General features: G+C 45.5%; 1 protein-coding gene across 1 annotated transcript; it reads right to left on the bottom strand.

The window, feature by feature from the left end:
- Positions 1-540: 540 nt before the first annotated feature.
- On the bottom strand, positions 541-21036 carry LOC125966814 (aggrecan core protein-like). The gene is made up of 14 exons (XM_068650444.1): positions 20850-21036; positions 19028-19117; positions 15415-15506; positions 14525-14816; positions 13396-13570; positions 13196-13323; positions 12787-13080; positions 10549-10626; positions 9730-9837; positions 2207-2365; positions 2021-2103; positions 1451-1595; positions 1199-1381; positions 541-1123 (listed from the first exon to the last, which is right to left on the bottom strand). The coding sequence occupies exons 2-13, from the start codon at positions 19113-19115 to the stop codon at positions 1221-1223; spliced, it is 1803 nt and encodes a 600-aa protein (XP_068506545.1). The 5' UTR covers positions 19116-19117; positions 20850-21036; the 3' UTR covers positions 541-1123; positions 1199-1220.
- Positions 21037-24279: the final 3243 nt, after the last annotated feature.

A 24279-nucleotide genomic window follows, 5' to 3' on the forward strand; every position in this document is an offset into this window, starting at 1 on the left:
GTCTTCTTGTCTCACGTCCCGGTCAGTCAGTCCAGTTATTGTTTTGTTAAGTTGTGTCAGTTTGCCTTTTGAGTTTGCTCAATAAACCCTGGTCCAAGCTGCATTTGGTCGCCCTGCTCCATCCGTTCCATGACACAAACATAAAATAGACAACATATAAATTTTGATACTTATGACACAAGTGCTCTGCACTGCACAGCCACTTGGAAGGTGATAGTGGGTAAACGCAGCTTGAAAAAAAGGAGGACTCAATCCATCCTACAGAAAACCTGGATCAAAAATGATAATCTGGTGAATACAGTGTGTAGATTTCACTCATCTTTTCTGCGTGTAGCTCTCAGGTTCATACCACTTTCTATTTTTTTTGTGTGTGTCTGAGAATAACCAGCTCAGTGCAGCAGATATCCATTGTGAAACTCATAAATAAAATTTGTGTGATTACAGTTGGTATGAATGATCAAGCGGTGCTTTTGATGGTTTATGTTGTTTACAATCTCGGTAAAAAAAAAAAAAAAAATCAGCAATTGGATGACACAAACAGACAATACAATGGTTCTGGCTTTATAAATAAACTGAATTGTGAGTTGATTTGTAAATTTCATCCACTGTTCACTCGAAGAGAATTATAACATTGTTGCAATTGTTGTTAATATTGTTTTGTAAAAGACTGACAATGACAATACAGTTACAGACAGTGTTTGTGTGATACATTTGCAGTGCTGTATCTAATTTTTTTTATCTAATGCGTTCATTGACTGAAAGCACTTTCTTGGAATTTTGCAAAGTGAATTTTGTGGCTAATAACAGCAACCAATTTTAACCACACTATACAAATCAAGATTTACTTCACCACCTCGGGAGGATTATTTTCCTATGGATCTTTGATACAGAAACGTGTCTTTAAATCTTAGTCATTTAAAAATTCCAAATTGATTACAAATGCTGAAGATAAACTAAAAAAAAATATTACTGTATGATCAAAATATATTAAAATGCATATTTGAGTGTTGTGAATTTTCTCATGGGCTTTTTAAAGTTTTTTTTTAATCATGTTAGTTGCTGGCGGTGGTTGATTCAACTGGACTGCTGTTGTCTCTCTTTTGTATTCCTTGTCTTGCTTTCACTGCAGAAAGAATATGATTTTTATTAACACCTTCAGGTAAAATGAAAGAGAAGTTTCTTAGCAAATCTCACTCACCATCAGTACACTCCACTTGGGGTTATCCCCACTGTCCATCTGCGTTGCAGCGAACCACTGGTGGGTGGCGCTGTCTAAATCCTGGGTTGCACTGATAGAGGACGATTGAGTTGATAGGGTATTCCTCCCTTCTGTTACCAAACATGTGAGCATTCGCCACCATTGGAGGGGCACCACAAGACACTGGGGAAAAAATATTATTTACAGTACAAGGAAGAAATGGGCAAAGATGTGAGGCCTGGGCTGACATACCTGGGCCTTTTTTGCAGGTAAATGGTCGCTGCTCGTTGCAAGGCACATCAATCCACTGGCCCTCGTGATACCCGATCATCACCACACAGTTTTCTCCAGGGCTTATGTACTTATCTGGTCGATTTGGTTTCCAATTTTCATATTGCTTTAGGGCCCAAAAATACATCGTTATCGTATACAATAACAGTGTGTGTAAATAAGTAAAAAATAGGTTGTATTCAATATAACAAAGTATAGTTCAAGGCAGCACAAAGGACAGATAAAACATTTTGAATGTATTTGTAGTTCACGTTGCTCTTTGGCCTTTGTCAAAGTTTCAGTTTATGCCAACAATATCTATCTATCTATCTATCTATCTATCTATCTATCTATCTATCTATCTATCTATCTATCTATCTATCTATCTATCTATCTATCTATCTATCTATCTATCTATCTATCTATCTATCTATCTATCTAATTCTGTCTCATTTATTCATGTGTACGTATATAGTATATACATAGTGTGATGGTAGTATGATGATGACTTGACAGTAATCTGCTTAACTATCATCAGGTATTGTTACTCACCAGTGGAGTCCCATCTGTCCAGTGGAAGTCATTTTCTTCAGTCTTGTCCTTTAGTCCGATCCACTGATAGTCTTGCGCATTGGCTATTGGGGGGAAAAGGGTTACTCGTTTTGCTCTAACGTCTATATTTTCCAATAACATCCTATAGGCCACGGGGTGCCCAAAGCTGATCCTCAAGGCACTCACAATTGACAAAGTGTTGCTCCTCTGGTGTTATGATGCTGACCAAATGTGCATTCAGATCCCGGCAGCGTTGCTCGGCATCCAGCCACATCTCTCCTTCACTGAAGTACTGGTAGCAGTTCTTCTGAAACTTAATCCAACCCTTTTCACACTGCTGCTCATCTGCAGCCCAAGAACCAAGGGAGGATGATGTGAAGTTAGGCAATAAGACAATACAAATTCCATGTTTACTGAACCTGTTTTCACGTCTTAGGGTTTGCAATTGAAAGTGACTGTCAGGCCGGGAACAAGGCGAAGGACTCGGATGCAGAGTCGTTTCTATCTTGGATTTATTCCAGCAGGCACACAGAGCAAAAGTACAAATCAAATCGCCTCTGGCGAGGGAAAACACGTGGCAAAAAGTACAAACAAAAGGTGTCGCACTGAGGCGAGTCAAAAGGCTAAAAGTACAAATCAAAACGCCTCTTACGAGGGAAAACACGTAGCAAAAAGTACCAACTAAAGGAGTCGCACTGGGGCGAGACAAAAAGGCGATGGAGACCAAGGCACAAACAAAAGCGTCGCTCGGTGGCGAGACAAAAAGGAGGGTTCTTACAGAGAGTTCGGACATCAAGGGATCGCTGGTGGTCGGGACGAGGCAAGACACACTGGCACAAGACAAGGGGAAGACACGGACTAAATACACACAAAAGGGCGGGGACACAGGTGATGACAATTAGTATCGATTACGCAGGTGCACACAATCGGGATCAGGGAAGACAAGACAACCAACACCGAGGAAGGAAACACAAACTGAAACGGAAGGAACGACAAAATAAAACCGGAAGTAAAATTACGACATCGACGAGACAGAAACCCGGGAAAATAAACGCGACCGCATGACAGTGACATTGAAGGGTCTACTCGGGCTACTCTAAATGGGTCAAGATTACAAAACAAATGCCATGATAATAAGCAGTATATTATACAGTACCAGTTCTTAACCCTGCTCTCAATCTATTTATTTTTTCTATATTACTCACAAAGTTAATATTTTAGTGTGTTGTGTGGTTTGTGGGTTGTTTCTTAGCGTGCTTTGAAGGACATTTTATTGTGTTTAATGTCGAGAATTGTGTTTGCTTTGCACCAATTGAACTTCTGTATTGGATTGTACATGCGCCACACTGTCCCTAAATGGTCGCATTTTGCCGCTAAAATCTAAGACAGCGCGAGTACATTTTTCATCCATTCATGCTAATGTGACAGATATATCTTTTATTACCGTATTTTCCGGACGATATGGCGCAGCTTCAATAAATTTTAAAACTTTGTCCATATATAAGGTGGACAGAACTATAAGGTGCACCATTAATGCAATCACAATATAATAACTTGGAATAGTGAAAACAATAACAATATCACAGAACACACAAAACAAACATGTAACGCTTACTTTAATATGTACAAAACAAAACAGTCAGATAGATCAGTAAACTCTAAAAGTTAAAGTTAAAGATTAAAATAATAACAAATTAATAATTTTAGGAAAGTTGAATTAATTTTTTATTAGATGTATTTCGTTTGTTTTATTGTTGTTATTGTTGTATGAATAAGAAGGGTGATATTGGTGTTTGTGACTGCAGTAAACTGTAAGGGTACGGACAGTACAGCCAAGTGCGTAGCGACGGACTTTATTGGAGAAGGGGATGATGGGAACAGCGGGCGCTGGAGCGGCGATCGGGCTGGAGAGGACAAACGATTCTGCGGGGGTTCCAAGTAGTCAAGCGGGTCCGTAGCTTCGGGACTGATGAGCAAGGCAGCATCAAGGGACAGACTGACACTCAGGTCTGCGCTGGCGGCGCTGATATAGTGCTGTCCATGAGCCCGTGGCAGGTGACGGCGATTCCATTGACAGGGGGGCGTGGACCTGTCGCCGGTGGCACCAGCACGTGACAGAACCCCCCCCACAAGGGACGGCTCCCGACGTCCCCAGGAACCAAAAACAAAACAAAAAAAAAACAAAAAAGGAAGGCAATTCCCCGGGCGACCAGGTGGGGGGGTCAGCACACCGCCGAAACGTCCGACACCTCGCCAGACGCAGGATCGACGGACGCGGGAGCAGAAGACCCCGGTACCGGCGGGCAAGACCTCCCCTCGTTCCTCCTCGGGCGCCCGCGCCGAGGACCCGGTTGGTCCGGATGGCAGCGATGGAACTCCGTGATGAGCGAACGGTCGAGTATCCAGCGGCTCGGAACCCAGGAGCGGTGCGCGTCGTCATAACCCTCCCAGTCCACGAGGTATTGGAGACCACGACCGCGCCGCCGCGATCGGAGCAGGGAGCGGACAGCGTAAGCCGGGCCCCCCTCAACGAGCTGGGGCGGCGGCGGCGGAACGGGCGCCGGCGCCAACGCGCTCTCATGGATGGGCCGCACACGGGACACGTGGAACGTGGGGTGAACCTTCATGGACTCTGGAAGGAGAAGACGGACTGCGGCCGGGCCAATCACCTTCTGAATAGGGAACGGTCCAACAAAGCGGGGCGCCAGTTTGCGGGATCCTGCTCGCAGCGGCAAATCCCGCGTCGAGAGCCACACACGCTGCCCCACTCTGTACTCCGGAGCCGGTGTCCGGTGCTTGTTCGCCTGGCGGGCGTAGCCTGAAACAGAGCGGAGAAGAGTGACCCGGGCCCTCGCCCAGGCGCGATGACAACGGCGGACACAAGCCTGGGCCGACGGGCACGCCGCACCACGCTCCTGGTGGGCGAACAAGGGTGGCTGGTACCCGAAGACGCAGTGGAAAGGCGAAAGTCCAGTAGCCGAGCTGGGGAGGGAATTGTGAGCGTACTCTACCCAGGGAAGCTGTTGGACCCACCCGCGCTGGTCCCCGGCGGCCATGCATCGGAGAGACCTGCCCAGTTCCTGGTTCAGGCGCTCCGCTTGACCGTTGGACTGAGGGTGAAACCCCGAGGAGAGGCTGGCCGTGGCGCCGAGGAGTCGGCAGAACTCCGTCCAGAAGGTGGAAGCGAATTGAGGTCCTCGGTCTGACACGATGTCCTGTGGGAGACCGTGGTGGCGAAACACCTCCCGCACCATGATGGACGCCGTCTGCTTCGCAGATGGGAGCTTAGGCAGAGGGATGAAATGCGTCATTTTGCTAAAACGGTCCACCACCGTGAGGACCACCGTGTTTCCCTCAGAGGGGGGGAGGCCCGTGACAAAGTCGATCGACAGGTGAGACCAGGGACGCTGGGGGACCGGCAAGGGTTGAAGCAGCCCGGCCGGAGGACGAGTAGACGTCTTGTAGCGGTTACAAATTGAGCAGGCTCTGACGTAATCGCTGGTGTCCACTTGCCAGGTGGGCCACCAGAAACGCTGTGCCACCACGTACCTCGTGCGTGCCGCGCCGGGATGACAGGCCAGGCGTGAGTGGTGCGCCCATTGCAGCACGGACGACCGCAGACCTTCAGGGACGAACAGGCGACCCTCCGGGCAGTTGCTGGGGCCGGGTTGATCGCGTGATGCGGCTTCCACTTGGCGTTCGATCTCCCATGTAAGAGCCGCCACCCGAACTGAGCTCGGGAGGATAGTGGGAGGCGGACCCTGTCCCTCCTCCCCCCCAGGAAACAAACGCGACAGGGCGTCCGCCTTCGCGTTACGGGAACCCGGTCTATAGGAAAGAGAGAACTCAAACCGGTCAAAGAACAGAGCCCACCGTGCTTGTCTTGCGTTCAGCCTCTTGGCCGATCGAAGATACTCCAAGTTGCGGTGGTCGGTCCAGACGATGAACGGAGTGGTGGCGCCCTCCAGCCAATGCCGCCACTCCTCCAAGGCCAACTTGACGGCGAGGAGCTCCCGATTCCCGATGTCATAGTTTCGTTCCGAGGCCGACAGACGGCGAGAAAAGAAGGCGCACGGGTGGAGGCGATCGTCTTGGTGGCTACGTTGAGACAGCACCGCCCCGACACCCACGTTCGAGGCGTCCACCTCTACCACGAACTGTCTGTCGGGATCGGGAACCCTGAGGATGGGAGCGGATGTGAACCTCCTCTTAAGCTCCTGAAATGCCCGTTCTGCCTGTTCCGTCCATTTGTACGGGGAGGCGGGGCTGGTAAGGGAGGTGAGGGGCGCGGCCACTGTGCTGTATCCACGGATAAAACGGCGATAAAAGTTCGCGAACCCTAAGAACTGTTGCAGTCGCTTGCGTGTTTCGGGAACAGGCCATGACGTGACCGCTTGCACCTTCCCAGGGTCCATCTCGATTGATCCCTCACGCACCACATAGCCGAGGAATTTGACAGAGGAGGCGTGGAACTCGCACTTCTCCGCCTTCACGTAGAGCGAATTCTCAAGGAGACGGCGCAGCACCGCCCGTACATGCTTGATGTGCTCAGGGAGCGAGCGTGAGAAAATGAGGATGTCGTCTAAATAAACGAACACAAATTTGTCCAGCATGTCTCGTAGCACGTCATTAATCAGTGACTGGAAAACCGCTGGGGCGTTGGTGAGCCCAAACGGAACCACCAAGTACTCGTAGTGTCCGCTCGGGGTGTTGAAAGCCGTCTTCCACTCGTCTCCCTCCCGGATGCGGATTAGGTGGTAGGCGTTGCGAAGATCCAGCTTGGTGAAAACGGTGGCTCCCTGAAGGCTCTCGAAGGCGGAAGACAGAAGAGGCAGAGGGTATCGGTTCTTCACAGTGATCTCGTTTAGTCCCCGGTAGTCGATACACGGGCGTAGCGTGCCCTCCTTCTTCTTCACGAAGAAGAACCCCGCTCCCGCAGGTGAAGAGGACGGTCGTATGATACCGGCTGCCAGGGACTCCCGGATGTATTCCTCCATAGCCCGGCGCTCAGGAGCGGACAGGGAGTAGACGCGTCCTTTGGGAGGGAAGGTGCCGGGTAACAGCTCGATAGCGCAGTCGTAGGACCGGTGTGGAGGAAGAGAAGTGGCCCTGGCTTTACTAAAAACCTCCTTGAGCTCGTGATAAAACGCTGGGACATTGGGGATGTCGGGACTGTACCTCGGCGGGGCTCTGCTGAGTGGGCTGGTGGCCGCCTTCAGGCACGCCTGATGGCAGCGTTCGCTCCACTGCCGAACAACCCCCACCTCCCAGTCCAGCACCGGGTTGTGCTGCCGCAACCAAGGGTGCCCCAGTATGAGCTGCTGTCCTGGGAGGGAGAGAAGAAAAAACTGGATGGTCTCGTGGTGATTGCCCGAGAGCAGTAACTTAATTGGTTCCGTCACGAAAGCCACCTCGCCGATCAGACGGCCATCAATGGCACGTGCGGGAATAGACGGGCTCAGAGGGAGGAAGCCGACACCCCACTTGCGTGCCAGGCTAATGTCCATGATGTTCCCCGCGCCGGAATCCACCAAGGCCGCCACGTTCTGGTCGCCCGCCGCGAGCTGGACGCGTGCCTGTAGCGTGAGCGTGCTGGGGCTGGGAGAGCCGGTGCTGGTCGAGCTCACGCGGATCCCCCGACGCCGCGTGAGCTCCGGCCTCTTTAACGGGCACCCCGCTACCCGATGGCCCCCCTCCCCACAGTAAAAACACAAGCCCAGTGAGGGGCGTCGACGGTGCTCCTCCGAGGGAACCTGAGCCCCTCCCAGATCCATGGGCTCGGCGGGTGGTGTGGTTGGCGGGTCCCCAGCAGACGGAGGAATGTGACCACACGGGTTTCGCGGGGACCTCCTCTCCCGATCGCGCCGCCGCGTCTGGATCCGCCGGTCTACTCGGGCCGCCAAGTCCATCGCGCCCCTCAGGGTTCGCGGGCGATCGTACGCAACCAGTCCATCTTTCATGTACTCAGCGAGTCCGTTTAGGAAGGTGCTAACGAGCGCCGGCGTGTTCCATCCGCTGCTGCCGGCCAACGTCTGGAACTTAAGGGCGTACTCTGCGACCGATCGGCTACCTTGACGCAGCGTCGCCAGTTCCTCGGCGGCGTCCTCGGCGGCGGATCCCAGGTCGAACAGGCGGAGCAATTCCTCCGCGAAGGCGTCGAAGGAATCGCAAGCCGGGGCCATCCTTTCATATTCGGCCAGGCCCCACAGCCGCGCCTCGCCCGTGAGGTGGGTTAGGACGAACCCGACCTTGGCTGATTCCGACGAAAACGTGATTGGCTGGAGGCTGAACATTATGCGGCAGTTCGTCACGAATGCCCTCACGTGCTTGGGATCGCCGTTAAACTTCTCGATGTTGCCAAGGCGGGGCTCCGGGACGTCCACGAGCGTCCTGGCCTCGGCAGACGAGCGGTGCGGGGGTACCGTGACAGCCGGGGACGCAGCCACCGACAGTCTCTGGAGGGCTTGGGCCATCTCCTGCTGCTGTAGCTGTTGCTGCTGACCAACCTTGATCAGGTGCCGGATGTCGGCAGACAGGCTGCTGACGGCGGTCTCGGCTCGCTCCAGTCGACTCAATGCCGTCTCGTCGTTCGCTGGCTGCATAGCGTTGGTCAGTCTGTACTGTAAGGGAACGGACAGTACAGCCAAGTGCGTAGCGACGGACTTTATTGGAGAAGGGGATGATGGGAACAGCGGGCGCTGGAGCGGCGATCGGGCTGGAGAGGACAAACGATTCTGCGGGGGTTCCAAGTAGTCAAGCGGGTCCGTAGCTTCGGGACTGATGAGCAAGGCAGCATCAAGGGACAGACTGACACTCAGGTCTGCGCTGGCGGCGCTGATATAGTGCTGTCCATGAGCCCGTGGCAGGTGACGGCGATTCCATTGACAGGGGGGCGTGGTCCTGTCGCCGGTGGCACCAGCACGTGACATAAACAGGCCAGGTTGTATCATGTCAGATTTTTAATCCAAATCAAATCATTCGCCATTTTATCTTTTTTGTTTCAAATTTAGACGCAACAAATTACTTTATAATCACAAAATGATGATCCATACTCTTTTTGATTGATGATTCATAGTCTTCAGCGGGCCACTTATGATTGATTTTATGACACAATGCTTCAGGCCAGTTTAAATTTAGATGGCCGGGACGGAATTTGGCGCACCTGACTATAAGGCGCACTGTCGGCTTTTGAGAAAATTTGAGGTTTTTAGGTGCGCCTTATAGTCTGGAAAATACGGTATGCTTTTTTTAATGAAATAATTGTCATGCTGTCATGTGTCGTCCGGTTCATTTCCTGTTTTATTGTGTGATTTCCTCTCGTTCCAGTCAGTGTGTCCTTCCCCTGTGCGTCCGGTCACGTGATCCCCTGATTCCAAGTGTGTGCACCTGCGTCAATGACCAACTGTCTTCACCTGTGTTCCCCTCCTGTGTCCATATAACCCGCGTCTTTCCCCGTATCCAGTGCCAGTGCGTCTTGCCTTGCTGAGAACACTAGCGATCACGAAACCCTTGAGTCCACGTAGAAAGCCTTGTTTGAACGTCCTTGCTCACCGATGTTAACTTGGTTACATCGCTATCTTGTTTTTGTATTTCCCTCGGTTCGAGGCGCTTTGATTTCTCCTTTTTCTCCCTGCTCTGCGCCTGACAATAATCTCTAGGGCCTACGTTGTTAAGAGGCTGTTATTAGTACCTATCAGCAAAACTCATACCAATCTCACAGTGCTCCCCTCCGTAGCTTGGCAGGCATAAGCATTTGTAAGAGTCTGCATTCTTCACACAGGTGGCTCCATTGTCACACGGATTAAAGTGGGAAACATCTAATTCAGCAAAAAAATGTGAGTGAGCAATACTACTATTTTTAGTAAGGCACTGGCAGCATGGGTGGTAAGTTGGGTTTTTATGACTACTGGCAGGACTGATTGTGAACTTGTTGCAACTTCTGACCCATACAATATATACTGCATATTAAATAGCTGATCAAACATGTTATTTGATGTTTTTAAAATTAGAAAGTATTTAAGTGGTGTACTCAAAATGATGATTTTACTTTTTAAAACTATATTTAAAAAACATGCAATATTTGTATGCAAAATCAGCTTGTTCCAACAGATTATTTGTTGTCACTTCAAATTTTTCGTGAATGGGAGCAGTCATTTTTAGCATGTACGCAGCACAGCAAAGCTAATGGGTGGGTACAGCAGACATCAAAACAACATCAAACTGAAGTAAGTTTTGATAAAACATAAGACAAAAATATCAGAGCAGAATTAATCGATATTTGATAAACACACTAACATGCAAGCATATCTAACAATCAGGACACGATGCACAAAAGTGAACACAAAACAAGATGCCCAACATCAGAGAGAGCAAATGTTTGCATTTTAATCTGCCAACTAAAGTATGTTCTTGTTGTGTTGTAGTGTTACTATCATCACAAAGCAGATTTCATGCATAACTGCAGTGGAACATGTGCAAAGAGGTCAGTTATTGTCTGCAAAGAAATTCAAAAATGAAACTTGACTGACCATGGCAGATGGCCAACCCTTTTTCGACACTGCACAAGGCAGCGCCACATGGGTTTGGTTGACATGGATCAGTGTCACCTGCAAAAATGGCTACCATTATATATTCAAGGACTCATAAGCTATACAACTAAGACATTTTATGGACATTGTAGTTCACGACTGAAGAAAATGAAATACAGTTGTTTGCTATGGCTACCGTTCTTATTCTTCATCATCTTCCAAATGGAAGACAAAGAAGAACTTCCACCGTAAGCACGCAAGTGGAGGGGCGGTGATTGTGGCGGCTGGCTTTTGGCTTCCACAGTGCCGGTATTAAGTCTTCATTTTGCATTTTGAAAGTTACATTTATTAAGTGTAACAAGTGTTCAGAAGAGAACTGTGGGAACTGTGTGCGTGTGTGTGTGTGTGTGTGTGTGTGTGTGGGGGGGGGGGGGGGGGGGGGGGTCTTTGTAAATGGTATAATAAAGGCATAAAATTAAAAAATCAAACTCTACTTCCTGGACATTCACCTATTGCAGGGGATTATGAAATGTATTACCCTAAAGAACTGAGGCAACACTGTATTTATCAGACTATCTCAAGGGGATACTATATATATGTACGTATATTCTGTGTGGCCCACCGCAAAAAAAAAAACAAAACGGATCACACACATTTGATCAAGTTCAGAAAGAATGACACCTTATAGTTCGTGTTCATTTAAATCAATACATCCACAAGAAATGTCTAAACGCAATTGGCTAACATATCCTGAATGTGTCCAGTGTCCTCATGACTTCCATTAACAGGTAGAATAATTTTGGGAAGAGCAGACAGACCAGCTGGGGCAAGCTTGGAGGCCAAAGCCCGAGATGGGCTCGTTGTAACATCAGTCAGTGTAGCAGTCTCTATTAATTCCCCCTGAATGGACAGTGAAGGCATCATCTCTGATGTCTGAATTTCTGAAGGCGTTGACAGGTTGACATCTCTACTCTCAGTATGGAAGCCACTGTTGATTTGTTCCCCACTGAATTCCACTGTCCCTTGTTTATTCTCCTCAGACCCCATAAGGTTTCTAGACACTCCAGTCATCACCTCCCGAGTTGATAATGTAAGACTGTTACCTTCTCCAGACATTCCAGCCCTAGATAAGGCCGCCAAAGTGCTAATTCCTGACACATGCTCACCACTGGCTTCTCCAAAATTGGAGAAGAAAAACCCAGAGGCCTCTTGCTCCTCAAATGATGACTCTGTTAGGGAACTCTGACCCTTTAAAGCTCACACCTGAGAAGAACTCAGAACCACTTCCAGAATCTGAGCTGCTGAGATCATAACTGAAGTTGGCCTCGTTTTCAATATTTCATCTGATCTTAACACAGTGTTTATTGCCATTACATAGTTGCTACTTGCTACCAACATCAACATGTTGCCGTGGTTTCAAAAGGACTGGAAGAAAACCCAAACTGGTGATGAAGTGGTTGATGATAACAGGGGACAACACGCTCATTTTTTCCAAATGAAGAGCAGCCAGCTAAAAGCAACGTTAGCGCTTTTGATTCACTTGTTGCTAGAGATGTCAACAATAACTGCACAGAACAACAATGGCCAGATTGCTGTTCAAACGAACAAAGGCGTTTTTTATTAGATAAAATATTTGTTCATTATCGATAGTATATTTTATATCTATTAATTAACTTGATGATCTGCTGCTACCTACAGCCTAATTTACCTGGCAACAGTCGCCTAAGTGGAGTATCGGCACTTATATTTTTTTACCACTTAAAGCACAGATTATATCAAAATGCAAATTACTAACCAGTTGGAGGTATCACAACCTCATTGCCTCGGTCCCTGCCTAGGTTGGAAGGCAACGTGACCTGCTCTATTATTTCAGTGGGGAGTTCTGTGATGCTTGGTGTTTGAGGTAGAGGTAGTTTACTAGGTTTCTGCGTAAAGGTAAAGTCTACGATGGTCGGGTTTTGGGTCACCACCCCTCCGGCCGCCTCACTCTCGGTTGTTTGTTTCCCAAAGAAAACGTCTGGGTTCTGCATCACTGGGGTAACACTTAATACGCCGCTTCCTTCCTCTATTACGCCAGAACCTTCATCATCAGGGAACTCTGAGGGTGATATGATACGACTAAGTTGATCAAATCCATTAGATCAAATACAATCACTGTTAAAACTTTGATATTTTCCTACAGAAAACAAGCCAGTAAATGGTGACTTAGGAATAAGCTTCCATTGTAAATGAGGTTACCTGTGTAGCAGAAGGCATCATAGTGAGTGTCAAGAAGAGGATATCCTGTCTGATTTGTGTAGAGGTAAACAGTATGCACCCCCAGAAGACCCCCTCCACACTGTGGCCGCCGAATGTTTATGGGGTAGCGTACGCTTCTATCATTCAGCCAACCAGCATCACAGATGTCCATACCGCCCTGCCAGGCCAAGTACAGCTGACCTGTAGTGGCCAGTATGGCCCCCTTTGTGGAACATGCCAACATAGCCTCAGAGAAAGTGAATTTTTCTGCTGACGTAATGTTGAAAACTCTGCCTACAAAAGACAGAACATGTTTTTTAAAATAACAAGTGGAGTGACCCTGCATATAATACACACAAAACTAGGATTTGTGACTAAGATCAGTATATCCCTGAAGATATATGCAAACCTGTCATTTTTTCAGCAAAGCAGTACACATCATAAGTCTCGTCGAGTTGTTTCACTCCATATGTCCTAACCCCGGAAACATTTCCTTTGTCACCATAACAGTTAACACGGGGAATATGAATTGGGTATCTATTTGGAAACAAGATGAGACAATATTGCAAATGAAGGCTAATCAGACATTTGGTTATAAAATGAACTGACCTCACTGTCTGATCGGAAAGCCAGCCAGCATCACACTGGTGGTATCCATCATCATAAGCTGCTTGGAGTTGTTCAGGTGAAGCCATGAGTGCACTGTTCTGGGTGCATGCATTCTTTGCTTTTTCAAAGGTCATCATGTAGCGACCAATAATGGAGCGGTAGTGGAAGACAATACCTGCAGTAACAACAAAGTAAAACACTTTAGTAAAGAATTAGGCAAACACATGTGAATATAACATATCGAGGGTTTTTATTAACAACCAATATTTTATGCAGGTTTTGTAAGATGTCTGTACACTTTAGTGAATAGATAGGAAGTTTCCTTCTTTTTTGTACATTCATTCTGGTTGTGAATAAACACATTTATGAATACAGAGGTGGGTTTATCAAACTTTGCCGGTCCATCTATCTTTCATCCATTACCTGGGCAACCTTCCATCATCAGTTAATCCTCATTTTTTATTTTAAAAACGCTTTCATGATCGCTTACGTTCCTCCATCAATCGTGAATCTGTCTTCCCGCAACCCCCCCATAAAAAAAGCTCATCACCACTACTGTCATCAATAATAATGCATTCCTCTGACTTTAATGTTACACAGTGAGTAGAATTGATTGTCTGTAAGACAGCAGCCAAAAAGAATGCCGACTTGATTCACAGTAACGTAACATACCATAAAAAATACATCCCGAGTGAACGTTGCATAACAAACAAGACTGGCTAGCTTCGTTTCTGTCAGCCATCAGTGAAATGAGCATCCATCTCTGAGAGACTGACAGAGGTTTGACAGCACTTGAATATGGTTAGTGACAATTACACGGACGGATGAAAACCTACTTCCGTCTGTCATTTGCTTAATTTTCTCATTCCTCTTCCTCCATCCATAAAATGAGCATCCATCGGTGACAGATGGATGGACCAGTCTGTCACTATCCACCTCTGGATAAATTTGAACATCCTCATAAGGAAATACTAGCCTGATTGGAAACATGTGTATGTCTTGACCTGTTCAAAGGACTACCTGATCGAGGAAGTATTTCAGAGTCGTAAGAGGCTTAACTGCCTGTATAGAGCTCAGCAGACTGGTTGAAAAAACAGTGACTAAAGCAAACGTTTCAAATTTTGCCTACCTTGAACCTTCACATGTACATCATCATGAATGTCCTCAATACCATGTTGAAACTCGCAGCGGTAGACTCCAGAGTCACTGGACCTTAGCTGATCTATCTTGATACTCGCATCTGTCGGGGTCAAAGGGTAGCCCACCAGATGAACTCTGTCCCGGTACCTCTCGCTGACGTGCACTTCTCCCTCCAAAGCATCTAAAATAGTTGTGTTCTTGTCTTTAGCAATGAAACTCCATTTGATGCGATGAGAAAGTGGAGCTATATTGAGCGCTCCAGGGTCTGGAATAGTGTGGTCCTATATTAAGAAAAGAAAAACCCACTGTTTTTTGTTTATAAAAATACATCAAACATAGTGTGTTCTCGATTTAAATTCCAGGGGAAAAAGGAAATAATGATTTAGTAATTTACATCTATCACAGTGGTTCTTAACCTGGGCTATCAACCCCCCCCCCCCCCCCCCCCCCCCCCCCCGCGGATAGCCCAACACACCTGAATTTCGTGTAAATTCGCGATAACGCATATCTGAACTGGTCTTGCAAAGGCAACAGCAGAAGTCACACTGATTTGCTGTGCTGGTATCTCATTACTCCCCCCAAAGAGGGGTTCGGTAAATGCGCATATGAAACTGATGGGGTTCGGTACCTCCAAAAAGGTTAAGAACCACTGATCTATCGGTTGACTGTATGAACAACATAGAGATGCTTGTGGGACTGGCAAAACTACAGGACATAATTTCTAAAACAACATAAAGTCTTTTTTTAAGCAAAATAATGTGAGAAAAGAAACCACTTTTGACATACTGTACAGTAGTTTTAAACACTGGTCGAACAAACTCACACACACACACACACACACACACACACACACACACACACACACACACACACACACACCTTGAAGTAGCATTGAAGTATTAATGTGCTTCCAAGTAGTGGCCGATGCGGGTCTGGTAGAGATATTCTCACACTGAGCACTTCTAATGGGTCTGTTCAAGGGAGTCACATAAAATACACACAGTGTGCAGAATTACTATTAGGCAAGTACGTATTTTGACCGTATGATAATTGTCATGCATATTTTCCAACTACATGCTGTATGAGCTTGAATGCTTACTGTTAGGCTACGGATTTTAGTTATTGATCTGACTCCAAATTGCGATCAACACTTAACACATGAGTTGCTATGTCCCAATCCACACACTGGCGCACCCAACAATTTTGCGAGTTCGTTCTGTCAAAGAGAAGACCAGTAGATCAATCAGACCAAATTTACCAATTGTTTATTCCTGACAAAGCGCACTAATACAGTCCCGGGTCCCTCACACTAAAACTCGTGCGTTTTTCTGACCACCAAAAGACGACACATTCTTCCGGGTTGCCCAGTTTTGAAGAAACACAATATGAATATTAAAGCATGCAAAACATTGTGAGATGATTGGTCGATGGCCATCTTAGACTTAGACTTAGACTTAGACTCAACTTTATTAATCCCTTGGGATTACTCCTTCAGGGAAATTCTGTGTCCAGTAGCAGTAAAATACAAGATACACAAGAAAAACACAAGAGATCAAGATATACAGAAGATGCAGAAATACACACAGTGCAAGAGATAGCAATGAAATGTAAAAGAGGCCAAAAGATAAACTAGGCAAGAAAATCGAGGGAGGTAAAAACACTACACAGTAGTTGCCATAATATTGCGCATTGTATATTGACGTGAAGAATGTGTACAGTTATTACAAGCATCTCCATGTCCCTGTTCATGTCCATGTCACCTCCTCCCCAGTGAGGAGTTGAATAGCTTGATGGCTTGGGGGACAAAGGAGTTCTTCAGTCTGCTTGTCCTACAATTGGGGAGGAGCAGTCTCCCACTGATCCGGCTCCTCTGATTAGTGATGACAGAGTGCAGAGGGTGACTGACATTGCCTATAATGTCCAACAGTTTTTTCAGTGTCCTTGCCTCTGCCACCGTCTCCAATGAGTCCAGCTTCTTGCCGATCAGAGAGCCGGCTCGCCTGACCAGTTTGTCCAGTCTGGAGGTGTCCTTCTTGGATGTGCTGCTGCCCCAGCACACCACGGTGTAAAACAGGACACTGGCAACCACGGACTGGTAGAACATCTCCAAGAGTTTGTTGCAGATGTTAAAAGAACGTAGTCTCCTCAGGAAGTACATCCTGCTCTGTGTCTTCCTGTGAAGGTGGTTGGTGTGAGTTGACCAGTCCAGTTTTTTATCCAGCCACACCCCAAGGTACTTGTAGGAGTCCACAGCCTCCACCTCAGCCCCCTCCAACAGTACGGGCCTAGGCTTAGGCCTGTTCCTCCCAAAGTCTATGACCAGCTCCTTGGTCTTGGAGATGTTGAGCTCCAGTTGGTTGGCACGGCACCAGGTGGCGAAATCCCCCACCAGGCTCCTATACTCCTCCTCTCTATTGTCCCTGATACACCCGACAATGGCTGTGTCATCCGCGTACTTCTGTATGTGACACAGCTCAGAGTTGTAACAGAAGTCTGAGGTGTACAAGGTGAAGAGTACAGGGGCCAGCACCGTGCCCTGTGGGGCTCCAGTGCTACTGACCACAGTGTCAGAGATGGTGTCTTTTAGTCTGACGTACTGTGGCCTGTCTGTGAGGTAGCTGGAGATCCAGGTCACCATGTATGGGTCCACTCCCATCCTGTCCAGTTTGTCTCTGAGCAGGGGGGGCTGGATGGTGTTGAACGCACTGGAGAAGTCTAGGAACAGAATCCTCGCTGTGGCACTTCCCTTATCCATGTGGGAGTGAACTCGGTGCAGTAGGTGGAGGATGGCGTCCTCCACTCCAACATCTGACTGGTATGCAAACTGCAGACTCCCCGTCTCGGTGAGGTCAGGCGGTTGGGTTTTCCCCGCGAAGCCCGACCACCTGGACGTGATGTTGTTCTCGTTTCTCACCGACCTTGAGGTGTTCTCGTCCGGTACTCTCTGTGTGGGCCGATTCCACAACACTTCGAAGAAAACAAGTTCATGCAGTTTGCCTGCACATTCTTCGCCACCCACCAATCCACACGAGCACTCCAATACTAGATATTATATTAATATAATTATAAGTTTAACACTTAAAAATATGTTTGCAAACTGCCGAAAGCACATTTCCCTTTATTACTCAATACAAGCATATCAAGTGATGTGTATTTGTGTCATGAGGGATGGTCAAAACACTATATCACAGTGCATAATTATTAGGCAGCTTGTTTTCATCAGGCATAATGGGGCAAAAAAGACTCTGAAAAGTAAAAAATTGTAAAAAACAAAAAAAAAAAAGTATTTCAGATGGATACAGCACTCTTGAAATTGCTAAGATATTTGGGCGCCACCACAGAACCATCAAATGTTTCATTGCAAATTGTCAACAATGTTGCAAGAAACATGCTAGGGAAAAAAAGACGCAAATTAACTGCCAAAGAGTCAAACATAATCAGTGCTACCATATTCTGGAACTTCAATCTAAAGCCCAGAAATAACAGGTGTTTAGTGCTCAGAGACATGGCCAAGGTATGGAAGGCTGACACCTGACCACCACTGAACAAGACATACATGTCACGACTGGGCCAGGAAATATCAGACGACGGACTTTTAAAACATCTTATAGACTGATGAGATAAGAGTGACTCTTGACAGACCAGCCGGACCCGTGGCTGGATCAGTAACGGCCACAGAGCTCCATTTCAAATCAGACACCAGCAAGGTGTCATTACGTAAGGTGAGCTGGTTGGACCTTTTCGAGTTAAAGGTGGACTTAAAATTAACTCTAAAATTAAAACAAACAAAATAATTTAAATGAACTAACTGCCATTCCATCGCATGCCTCAAAATACTCCACTTGGTAGCTCGCCGGTAAAGACGTGGGCCCCCTTCTTCTCCTGACCTAAACTCTATTGAAAAATTATAGCCCCTTCCTAAATGGCTAAATGGGAGATTTGCGCTGGAGAAAAATGGTACACCTCTGTGAACAATTTTTTGGCAGGCTGTGGTTGTTCTGGCACAAAGAATTAATCGTCAACAGATCAAGAAGCTGACAGACTCCATGGATGGAAGTCCTTCCTGTAACTGTTATTAAAAAGTAGCTATATTGGTCACTGATTTTTTTTTAAATGTTAATTTTTCAATTTGGAGTTTATTATTCTCACTTTAACAATTGAAAAGAAACAGGTGAGATGCTAAGATATCTATTTTTACTTTAGTTGCATAATAATTCTGCACAATAATAGTTGCCTAATAAGTATACACACATAGAAATGTTCCCAAGAAAGCCAGAATCTCACTTTTACTCTCTTAAATATTCAAGTTTAAGGTTCATTAACATTTTGGTTGACCGAGAGCACTGTAGTTGTTCAAAAACAAAATGAATCCTCAAAAATACAATTTGTCTAATAATTCTGCACACGATGTCGAAGGAAGTACACTCGACAATTACAATTTCAAAATACGTAAATGAATTGAAACTTTCTAAAATGTAGTTCCTTTTCTTACCTAGGGAAGAGCTGTCATCATACATATAATCAAGTGATGCTGAGATGACATTTAGACAAACCCCAAGATGAACAGCCCACCTGATCATATCTGAAAAGAGAGTAGAATCTGTTTTAATTCAATGTGACATTTGCACAGAAAACACACAAAAATGGCTTCATTTACTGCATATAGAGAGGAGTTTCCCACAAAGAAAATTGTGTAAATTCATAAAAATATGAATACTGAAGTAATGATGATTTCAGTGAACATGAACACAAAGCCAAAATACTCCCAGGAAGCCACAGTTTGTCCACAGTTGGATACGCAAAATTATTGTATCTTCTGTTCCAATATATTGCAGGCATACACGGATAAACAAAGATATACTAATCAATACATAATAGTTTTCAGACACACTGAGTGAAATTGTATAATTACCCGGGACACCCCTGATGATATCAGGTTGGGAATAACTGGTGTGAGAAACTAAACTTTTTACAATGTCACACACTTTTATGCAGAATCAGAACCAACTGGGTGTTTAGACAAATTAATTAAATCTATAAATAATATGTAAAGATGTAAAACATTTAGATTTTTTTTCAGGGGTCTTTTCATTTATTAATCAAATTATAAGAACATTATGCAAATTTTAGTTCTGTAATTTGCAAAATTTTGATCTAAACAATTTGAAAATGCATTTTTGTCCAACACAATTCCATTTATCTTTAACCTTTACTGTTTGTAGATTATGTGACCTAGAAATCACCCAGGGTTTTGTAGTTAACAAGTCCATTTATCTTTAACCTTTATTGTTTGTACATTATGTGACTTGGATATCACCCAGGGTTTTGTATTTAACTGCTTATGTTTGAGCCCGGGTCAGACACAGAGAGTCCTTCATAAACCTGTTTAAAACCTGGAGAGAGTTTCTGTTCAGGACTCTGACATGGTCTTTAGTCTAATTGACATTTCATTCACTATTGACTTCAGTGTGAGCAGCACTGGTGGCACACTTCACAGTGGCGTCATTCATATTCTGTGCCAAGGTCCACTCTCGGAAAGACTGGGCCCATAAGACCGGATTTGTTCTTCCTGATGTCTGCATTATTGGAGCTCTGATGATATCAGGACTTACGGAAACAAAGTCAGTCTTTTCCGTCCCTTTACAACACTACTGACATTCAGGCGGGGGACTTGAAAAAGTACAAGTCGATGTAGGGAGGAGTTGTTGGCCACAGATGGAGCCGTGACGGGGGGTCTGATACTAAAGTTCTTACTACAAGATGCACTTTGGTCATGTGACCATGTACTATGGCAATAACCAATGTGGTCTTGCCTGCATAATAATTTGTTTCCAATTTACTTCCAATAATAATGATCACAAGTGTGACTGGAAATTAAACAATAAAAATACGTTTGCATTCATAAACAATGAAAAGAATGGTGTACCGTATCCATATAATCACCGCGAGCCAATAATTACAATATGTATTGTCTCTGTTTTGAAAAGTATTTTTAACCTCTGATAAATCTGATATTTGTATAACATATGGAATGTATTTTTATATGTAGTGAATTATGTAATTTAACTATGCATTGTTGTAAAATATATATATTTATATTTATCCTGTGAGGAATGCCAAGTGTGTACTTATTTTTGATCAAACAAATTACAAATACAATTTGTCATTGTACGTATGTAGTTGCAAAATGATGACATATAATTTTTTTTAAATGTAAAAGTCTACTCAATGTCCTAGTCATTTTCATTTTATCCATATTTCTGCTAAAAAATTTTTTATAAATAACACAACTTGTGTAGAAGAATTACACACACCTGTTGAAGAAAAACGTTCTCAGCTCTAAGTTGGACTTTTCCTTAGTACTGTGTCTTTGCCTCAGTAGAACTCTCGGTTGCAGCTTTGTCAGTAAGGATATCCCTGTTAATAGCAGAAACCTGCTTGACTGTGTGCAGAAGAAAGGGAAACAGTGGCTGTAAACCTCAGAGGGAGCCACAGTCATCCAGGTCTTTATACTGAAATTCCAGGAGAAACAGGTTACCGCTTTCAAAATAAAAGCAGTCTGCTTTTGGACATGTTTGAGGCTACCCAGGAAATAAACTCCAAAAATGGCTTGCACATCCAAGGAAGCACATCCTTTCCAAATGAGGCACACATGTATATATAGGGAATGGTGTTTGTCTTTCAGTTTCAGGTTAAATACATGTGCTGCATCACTACTGAACTGAAAAATAAATATTGAGCTTCCTGTTTGTGAAATCCAGAAGTTCAAAATGAATGCTGCATCTTCAAATAAAACAAAACATAATTTCATTTAACAATATCAACACTTTATGTTGTATGTAAGTCGTCACCTTATCGTAGTGGAGGGGTTTGCGTGCCCCTATGATCCTAGGAGCCATGTTGTCTTGGGCTTCATGCCCCTGGTAGGGTCACCCATAGCAAACGGGTCCTAGGTGAGGGGCCAGACAAAGCACGGCTCACACAAGCCCCTTATGAAGAAAAACATACCGTATTTTCCGGACTATAAGTCGCTCCGGAGTATAAGTCGCACCAGCCATTAAATGCCCCAAAAAGTGAAAAAAAACATATATAAGTCGCTCCGGAGTATAAGTCGCATTTTGGGGGCAATTTATTCGACAAAATCCCACACCAAAAACAGTCATGAACGAGCAACAACAGGCTAAACGATAGCAACAACAGGCTAAACGATAGGTATGCTAACGTGACAAACACAAACAAAGAGCTGAGAACGGGCCTGACGTAACATATAGAGTGATTAAGGACAACTATTACATGAATAACATGTTTATAAAACCATCAGTGTCACTCCAATTCATTAAATAGCAACAACAGGCTAAACGATAGGTATGCTAACGTGACAAACTCAAAGAAAGAGCTGAGAACGGGCCTGACGTAACATATAGAGTGATTAAGGACAACTATTACATGAATAACATGTTTATAAAACCATCGGTGTCACTCCAATTCATTAAATAGCAACAACAGGCTAAACGATAGGTATGCTAACTTGACAAACACAAACAAAGAGCTGAGAACGGGCCTGACGTAACATATAGAGTGATTAAGGACAACTATTACATGAATAACATGTTTATAAAACCATCGGTGTCACTCCAATTCATTAAATCCATCGATCGATCTTTGTCAACAATGGGTGCGCACGGCTGAGGGCGCTTGCGCTTCAAAATATTCCACAGGCTCATATAACGATAGATAAACTATATTTTAAATAACTATAATACAAGCCAATAATATTATCAAACCATCCGTGCACTTTAATTCCATTAAATCCATCGATCAAATTCCTCGTCCTTTGTCAACATCGCCGCGCGTGCGCCCTGACGTCACCCTCGTCTTTATTCCACAGATCTACTATATAACTATATTGTAGCATTAACAAAGTACAAGGATAGACGTAGGTTTGGTAAACGGCTCTTTATTAAACAAAACAAACTTCCAAGCGTGTGGCGGCGTGGACTTCCAGACAGACCGGGCGTGCGTAATGGCCATGTCCGAGCCCCGCGCACCGTTCGCGGACAACCACTCGGCCGATCGTCGGCCCCCGACTCAGTAGAGACCGGGCGTGCGTAAAAGCCATAATAGTTTTTCAAACCTTCTATGTCACTCCAAATCCTTAATTCCTTCAAACTCTTTGTCCTCCGTGTCACTTAGAAATGATCACCGCTAATGATGCCGATCGTCCTTGTGTGGGCACGTTTGTATGTAAACAACCGGCGCGCCGCGCTACTGACGTCACTTGAAATAGTAATCCATTGGTACATCACGGTTCTCCAAACTTTCTTTCTGCTGCTCGATTACTGTTTTCAGCTGCATATTTTACAACTTGAAGTTTGTAACCTGCAAAATATGAGTTTCTTTTTGGTGCCATTTTTCTTAAGCCCACCCAGTTGATGAGTCACGGCCAACGGTAAAATTTAGAGCGCCCTCATCCAGTTTCGTCTGAAAATATAATTTTTTTTGGTTGTTTTATCAAAGTCAAAGTCTGCTTTATCGTCGATATAATTTTTTTATATACTAAGACACACAAAGAGATTGAAATTACATTTCCTCTATCCCTCGGTGAGATAGTACACATATGCATACAAGCAACACAAAAAAAACCAAGAAGGCACTAACAATGAATAAATAAGAGTATTGAATAAATGATAAATAAACAAATAATAATAAATAATAATAATAAATATAAGAGGAGCAAAAATGGAGCAAGTGTACATACAGCAGACAGTGGACTTGGATATGGTGCTTTAAAGTGTTAATTGCTTTATTTGATGTTTTCTCTATTTTTTATGTTTTGAATATGTTCAAGATAAAGAAATAAAAGCATGTGAAGTGATCAACTATACTAAAAATAACATGGGAAGTGGTCAACTATACTTGTAAGTGATGTCTTAATGATCAAGTAAAAATTTGTGAAAAAAAAACATATATAAGTCGCTCTTGAGTATAAGTCGCCCCCCCATCCAAACTATGAAAAAAACCGCGACTTATAGTCCGGAAATTACGGTAAATGGATTTCGTTTTCCCTCGCCCGGACGCGGGTCACCGGGGCCCCCCTCTGGAGCCAGGCCTGGAGGCAGGGCTCGAAGGCGAGCGTCTAGTGGCCAGGCCTTTGCCCATGGGGCCCGGCCGGGCACAGCCCGAAAAGGAAACGCGGGTCCCCCTTCCCATGGGCTCACCACCTGTAGGAGGGGCCAAAGGGGTCGGGTGCAGTGTAAACTGGGTGGCAGCCAAAGGCAGGGACCTTGGCAGTCTGATCCCCGGCTGCAGAAGCTGGCTTTTGGGACATGGAATGTCACCTCTCTGGCTGGAATGGAGCCCGAGCTGGTGTGCGAGGCAGAAAAGTTCCAACTAGACATAGTCGGACTTGCCTCCACACACAGTTTGGGTTCCGGTACAAGCCCTCTCGGGAGGGGCTGGACTCTCTTCCACTCTGGAGTTGCCCATGGTGAGAGGCGTCGAGCAGGTGTGGGTATACTTATTGCCCCCCGGCCTGGCTGGGCGCCTGCACATTGGGGTTCATCCCGGTGAACGAGAGGGTAGCCTCCCTCCGCCTTCGGGTGGGGGGACGGGTCCTGACTGTTGTTTGTGTCTATGCATGGATGGAAGTCCTTCCTGTGCTCCTTCTGGGGACTCCATCGTTCTACTGGGTGAATTCAATGCTCACGTGGGCAATGACAGTGAGACCTGGAAGGGCGTGATTGG

Source organism: Syngnathus scovelli, chromosome 4 (assembly GCF_024217435.2).
Source record: "Syngnathus scovelli strain Florida chromosome 4, RoL_Ssco_1.2, whole genome shotgun sequence".
NCBI classification, from domain to species: Eukaryota; Metazoa; Chordata; class Actinopteri; order Syngnathiformes; family Syngnathidae; genus Syngnathus; species Syngnathus scovelli.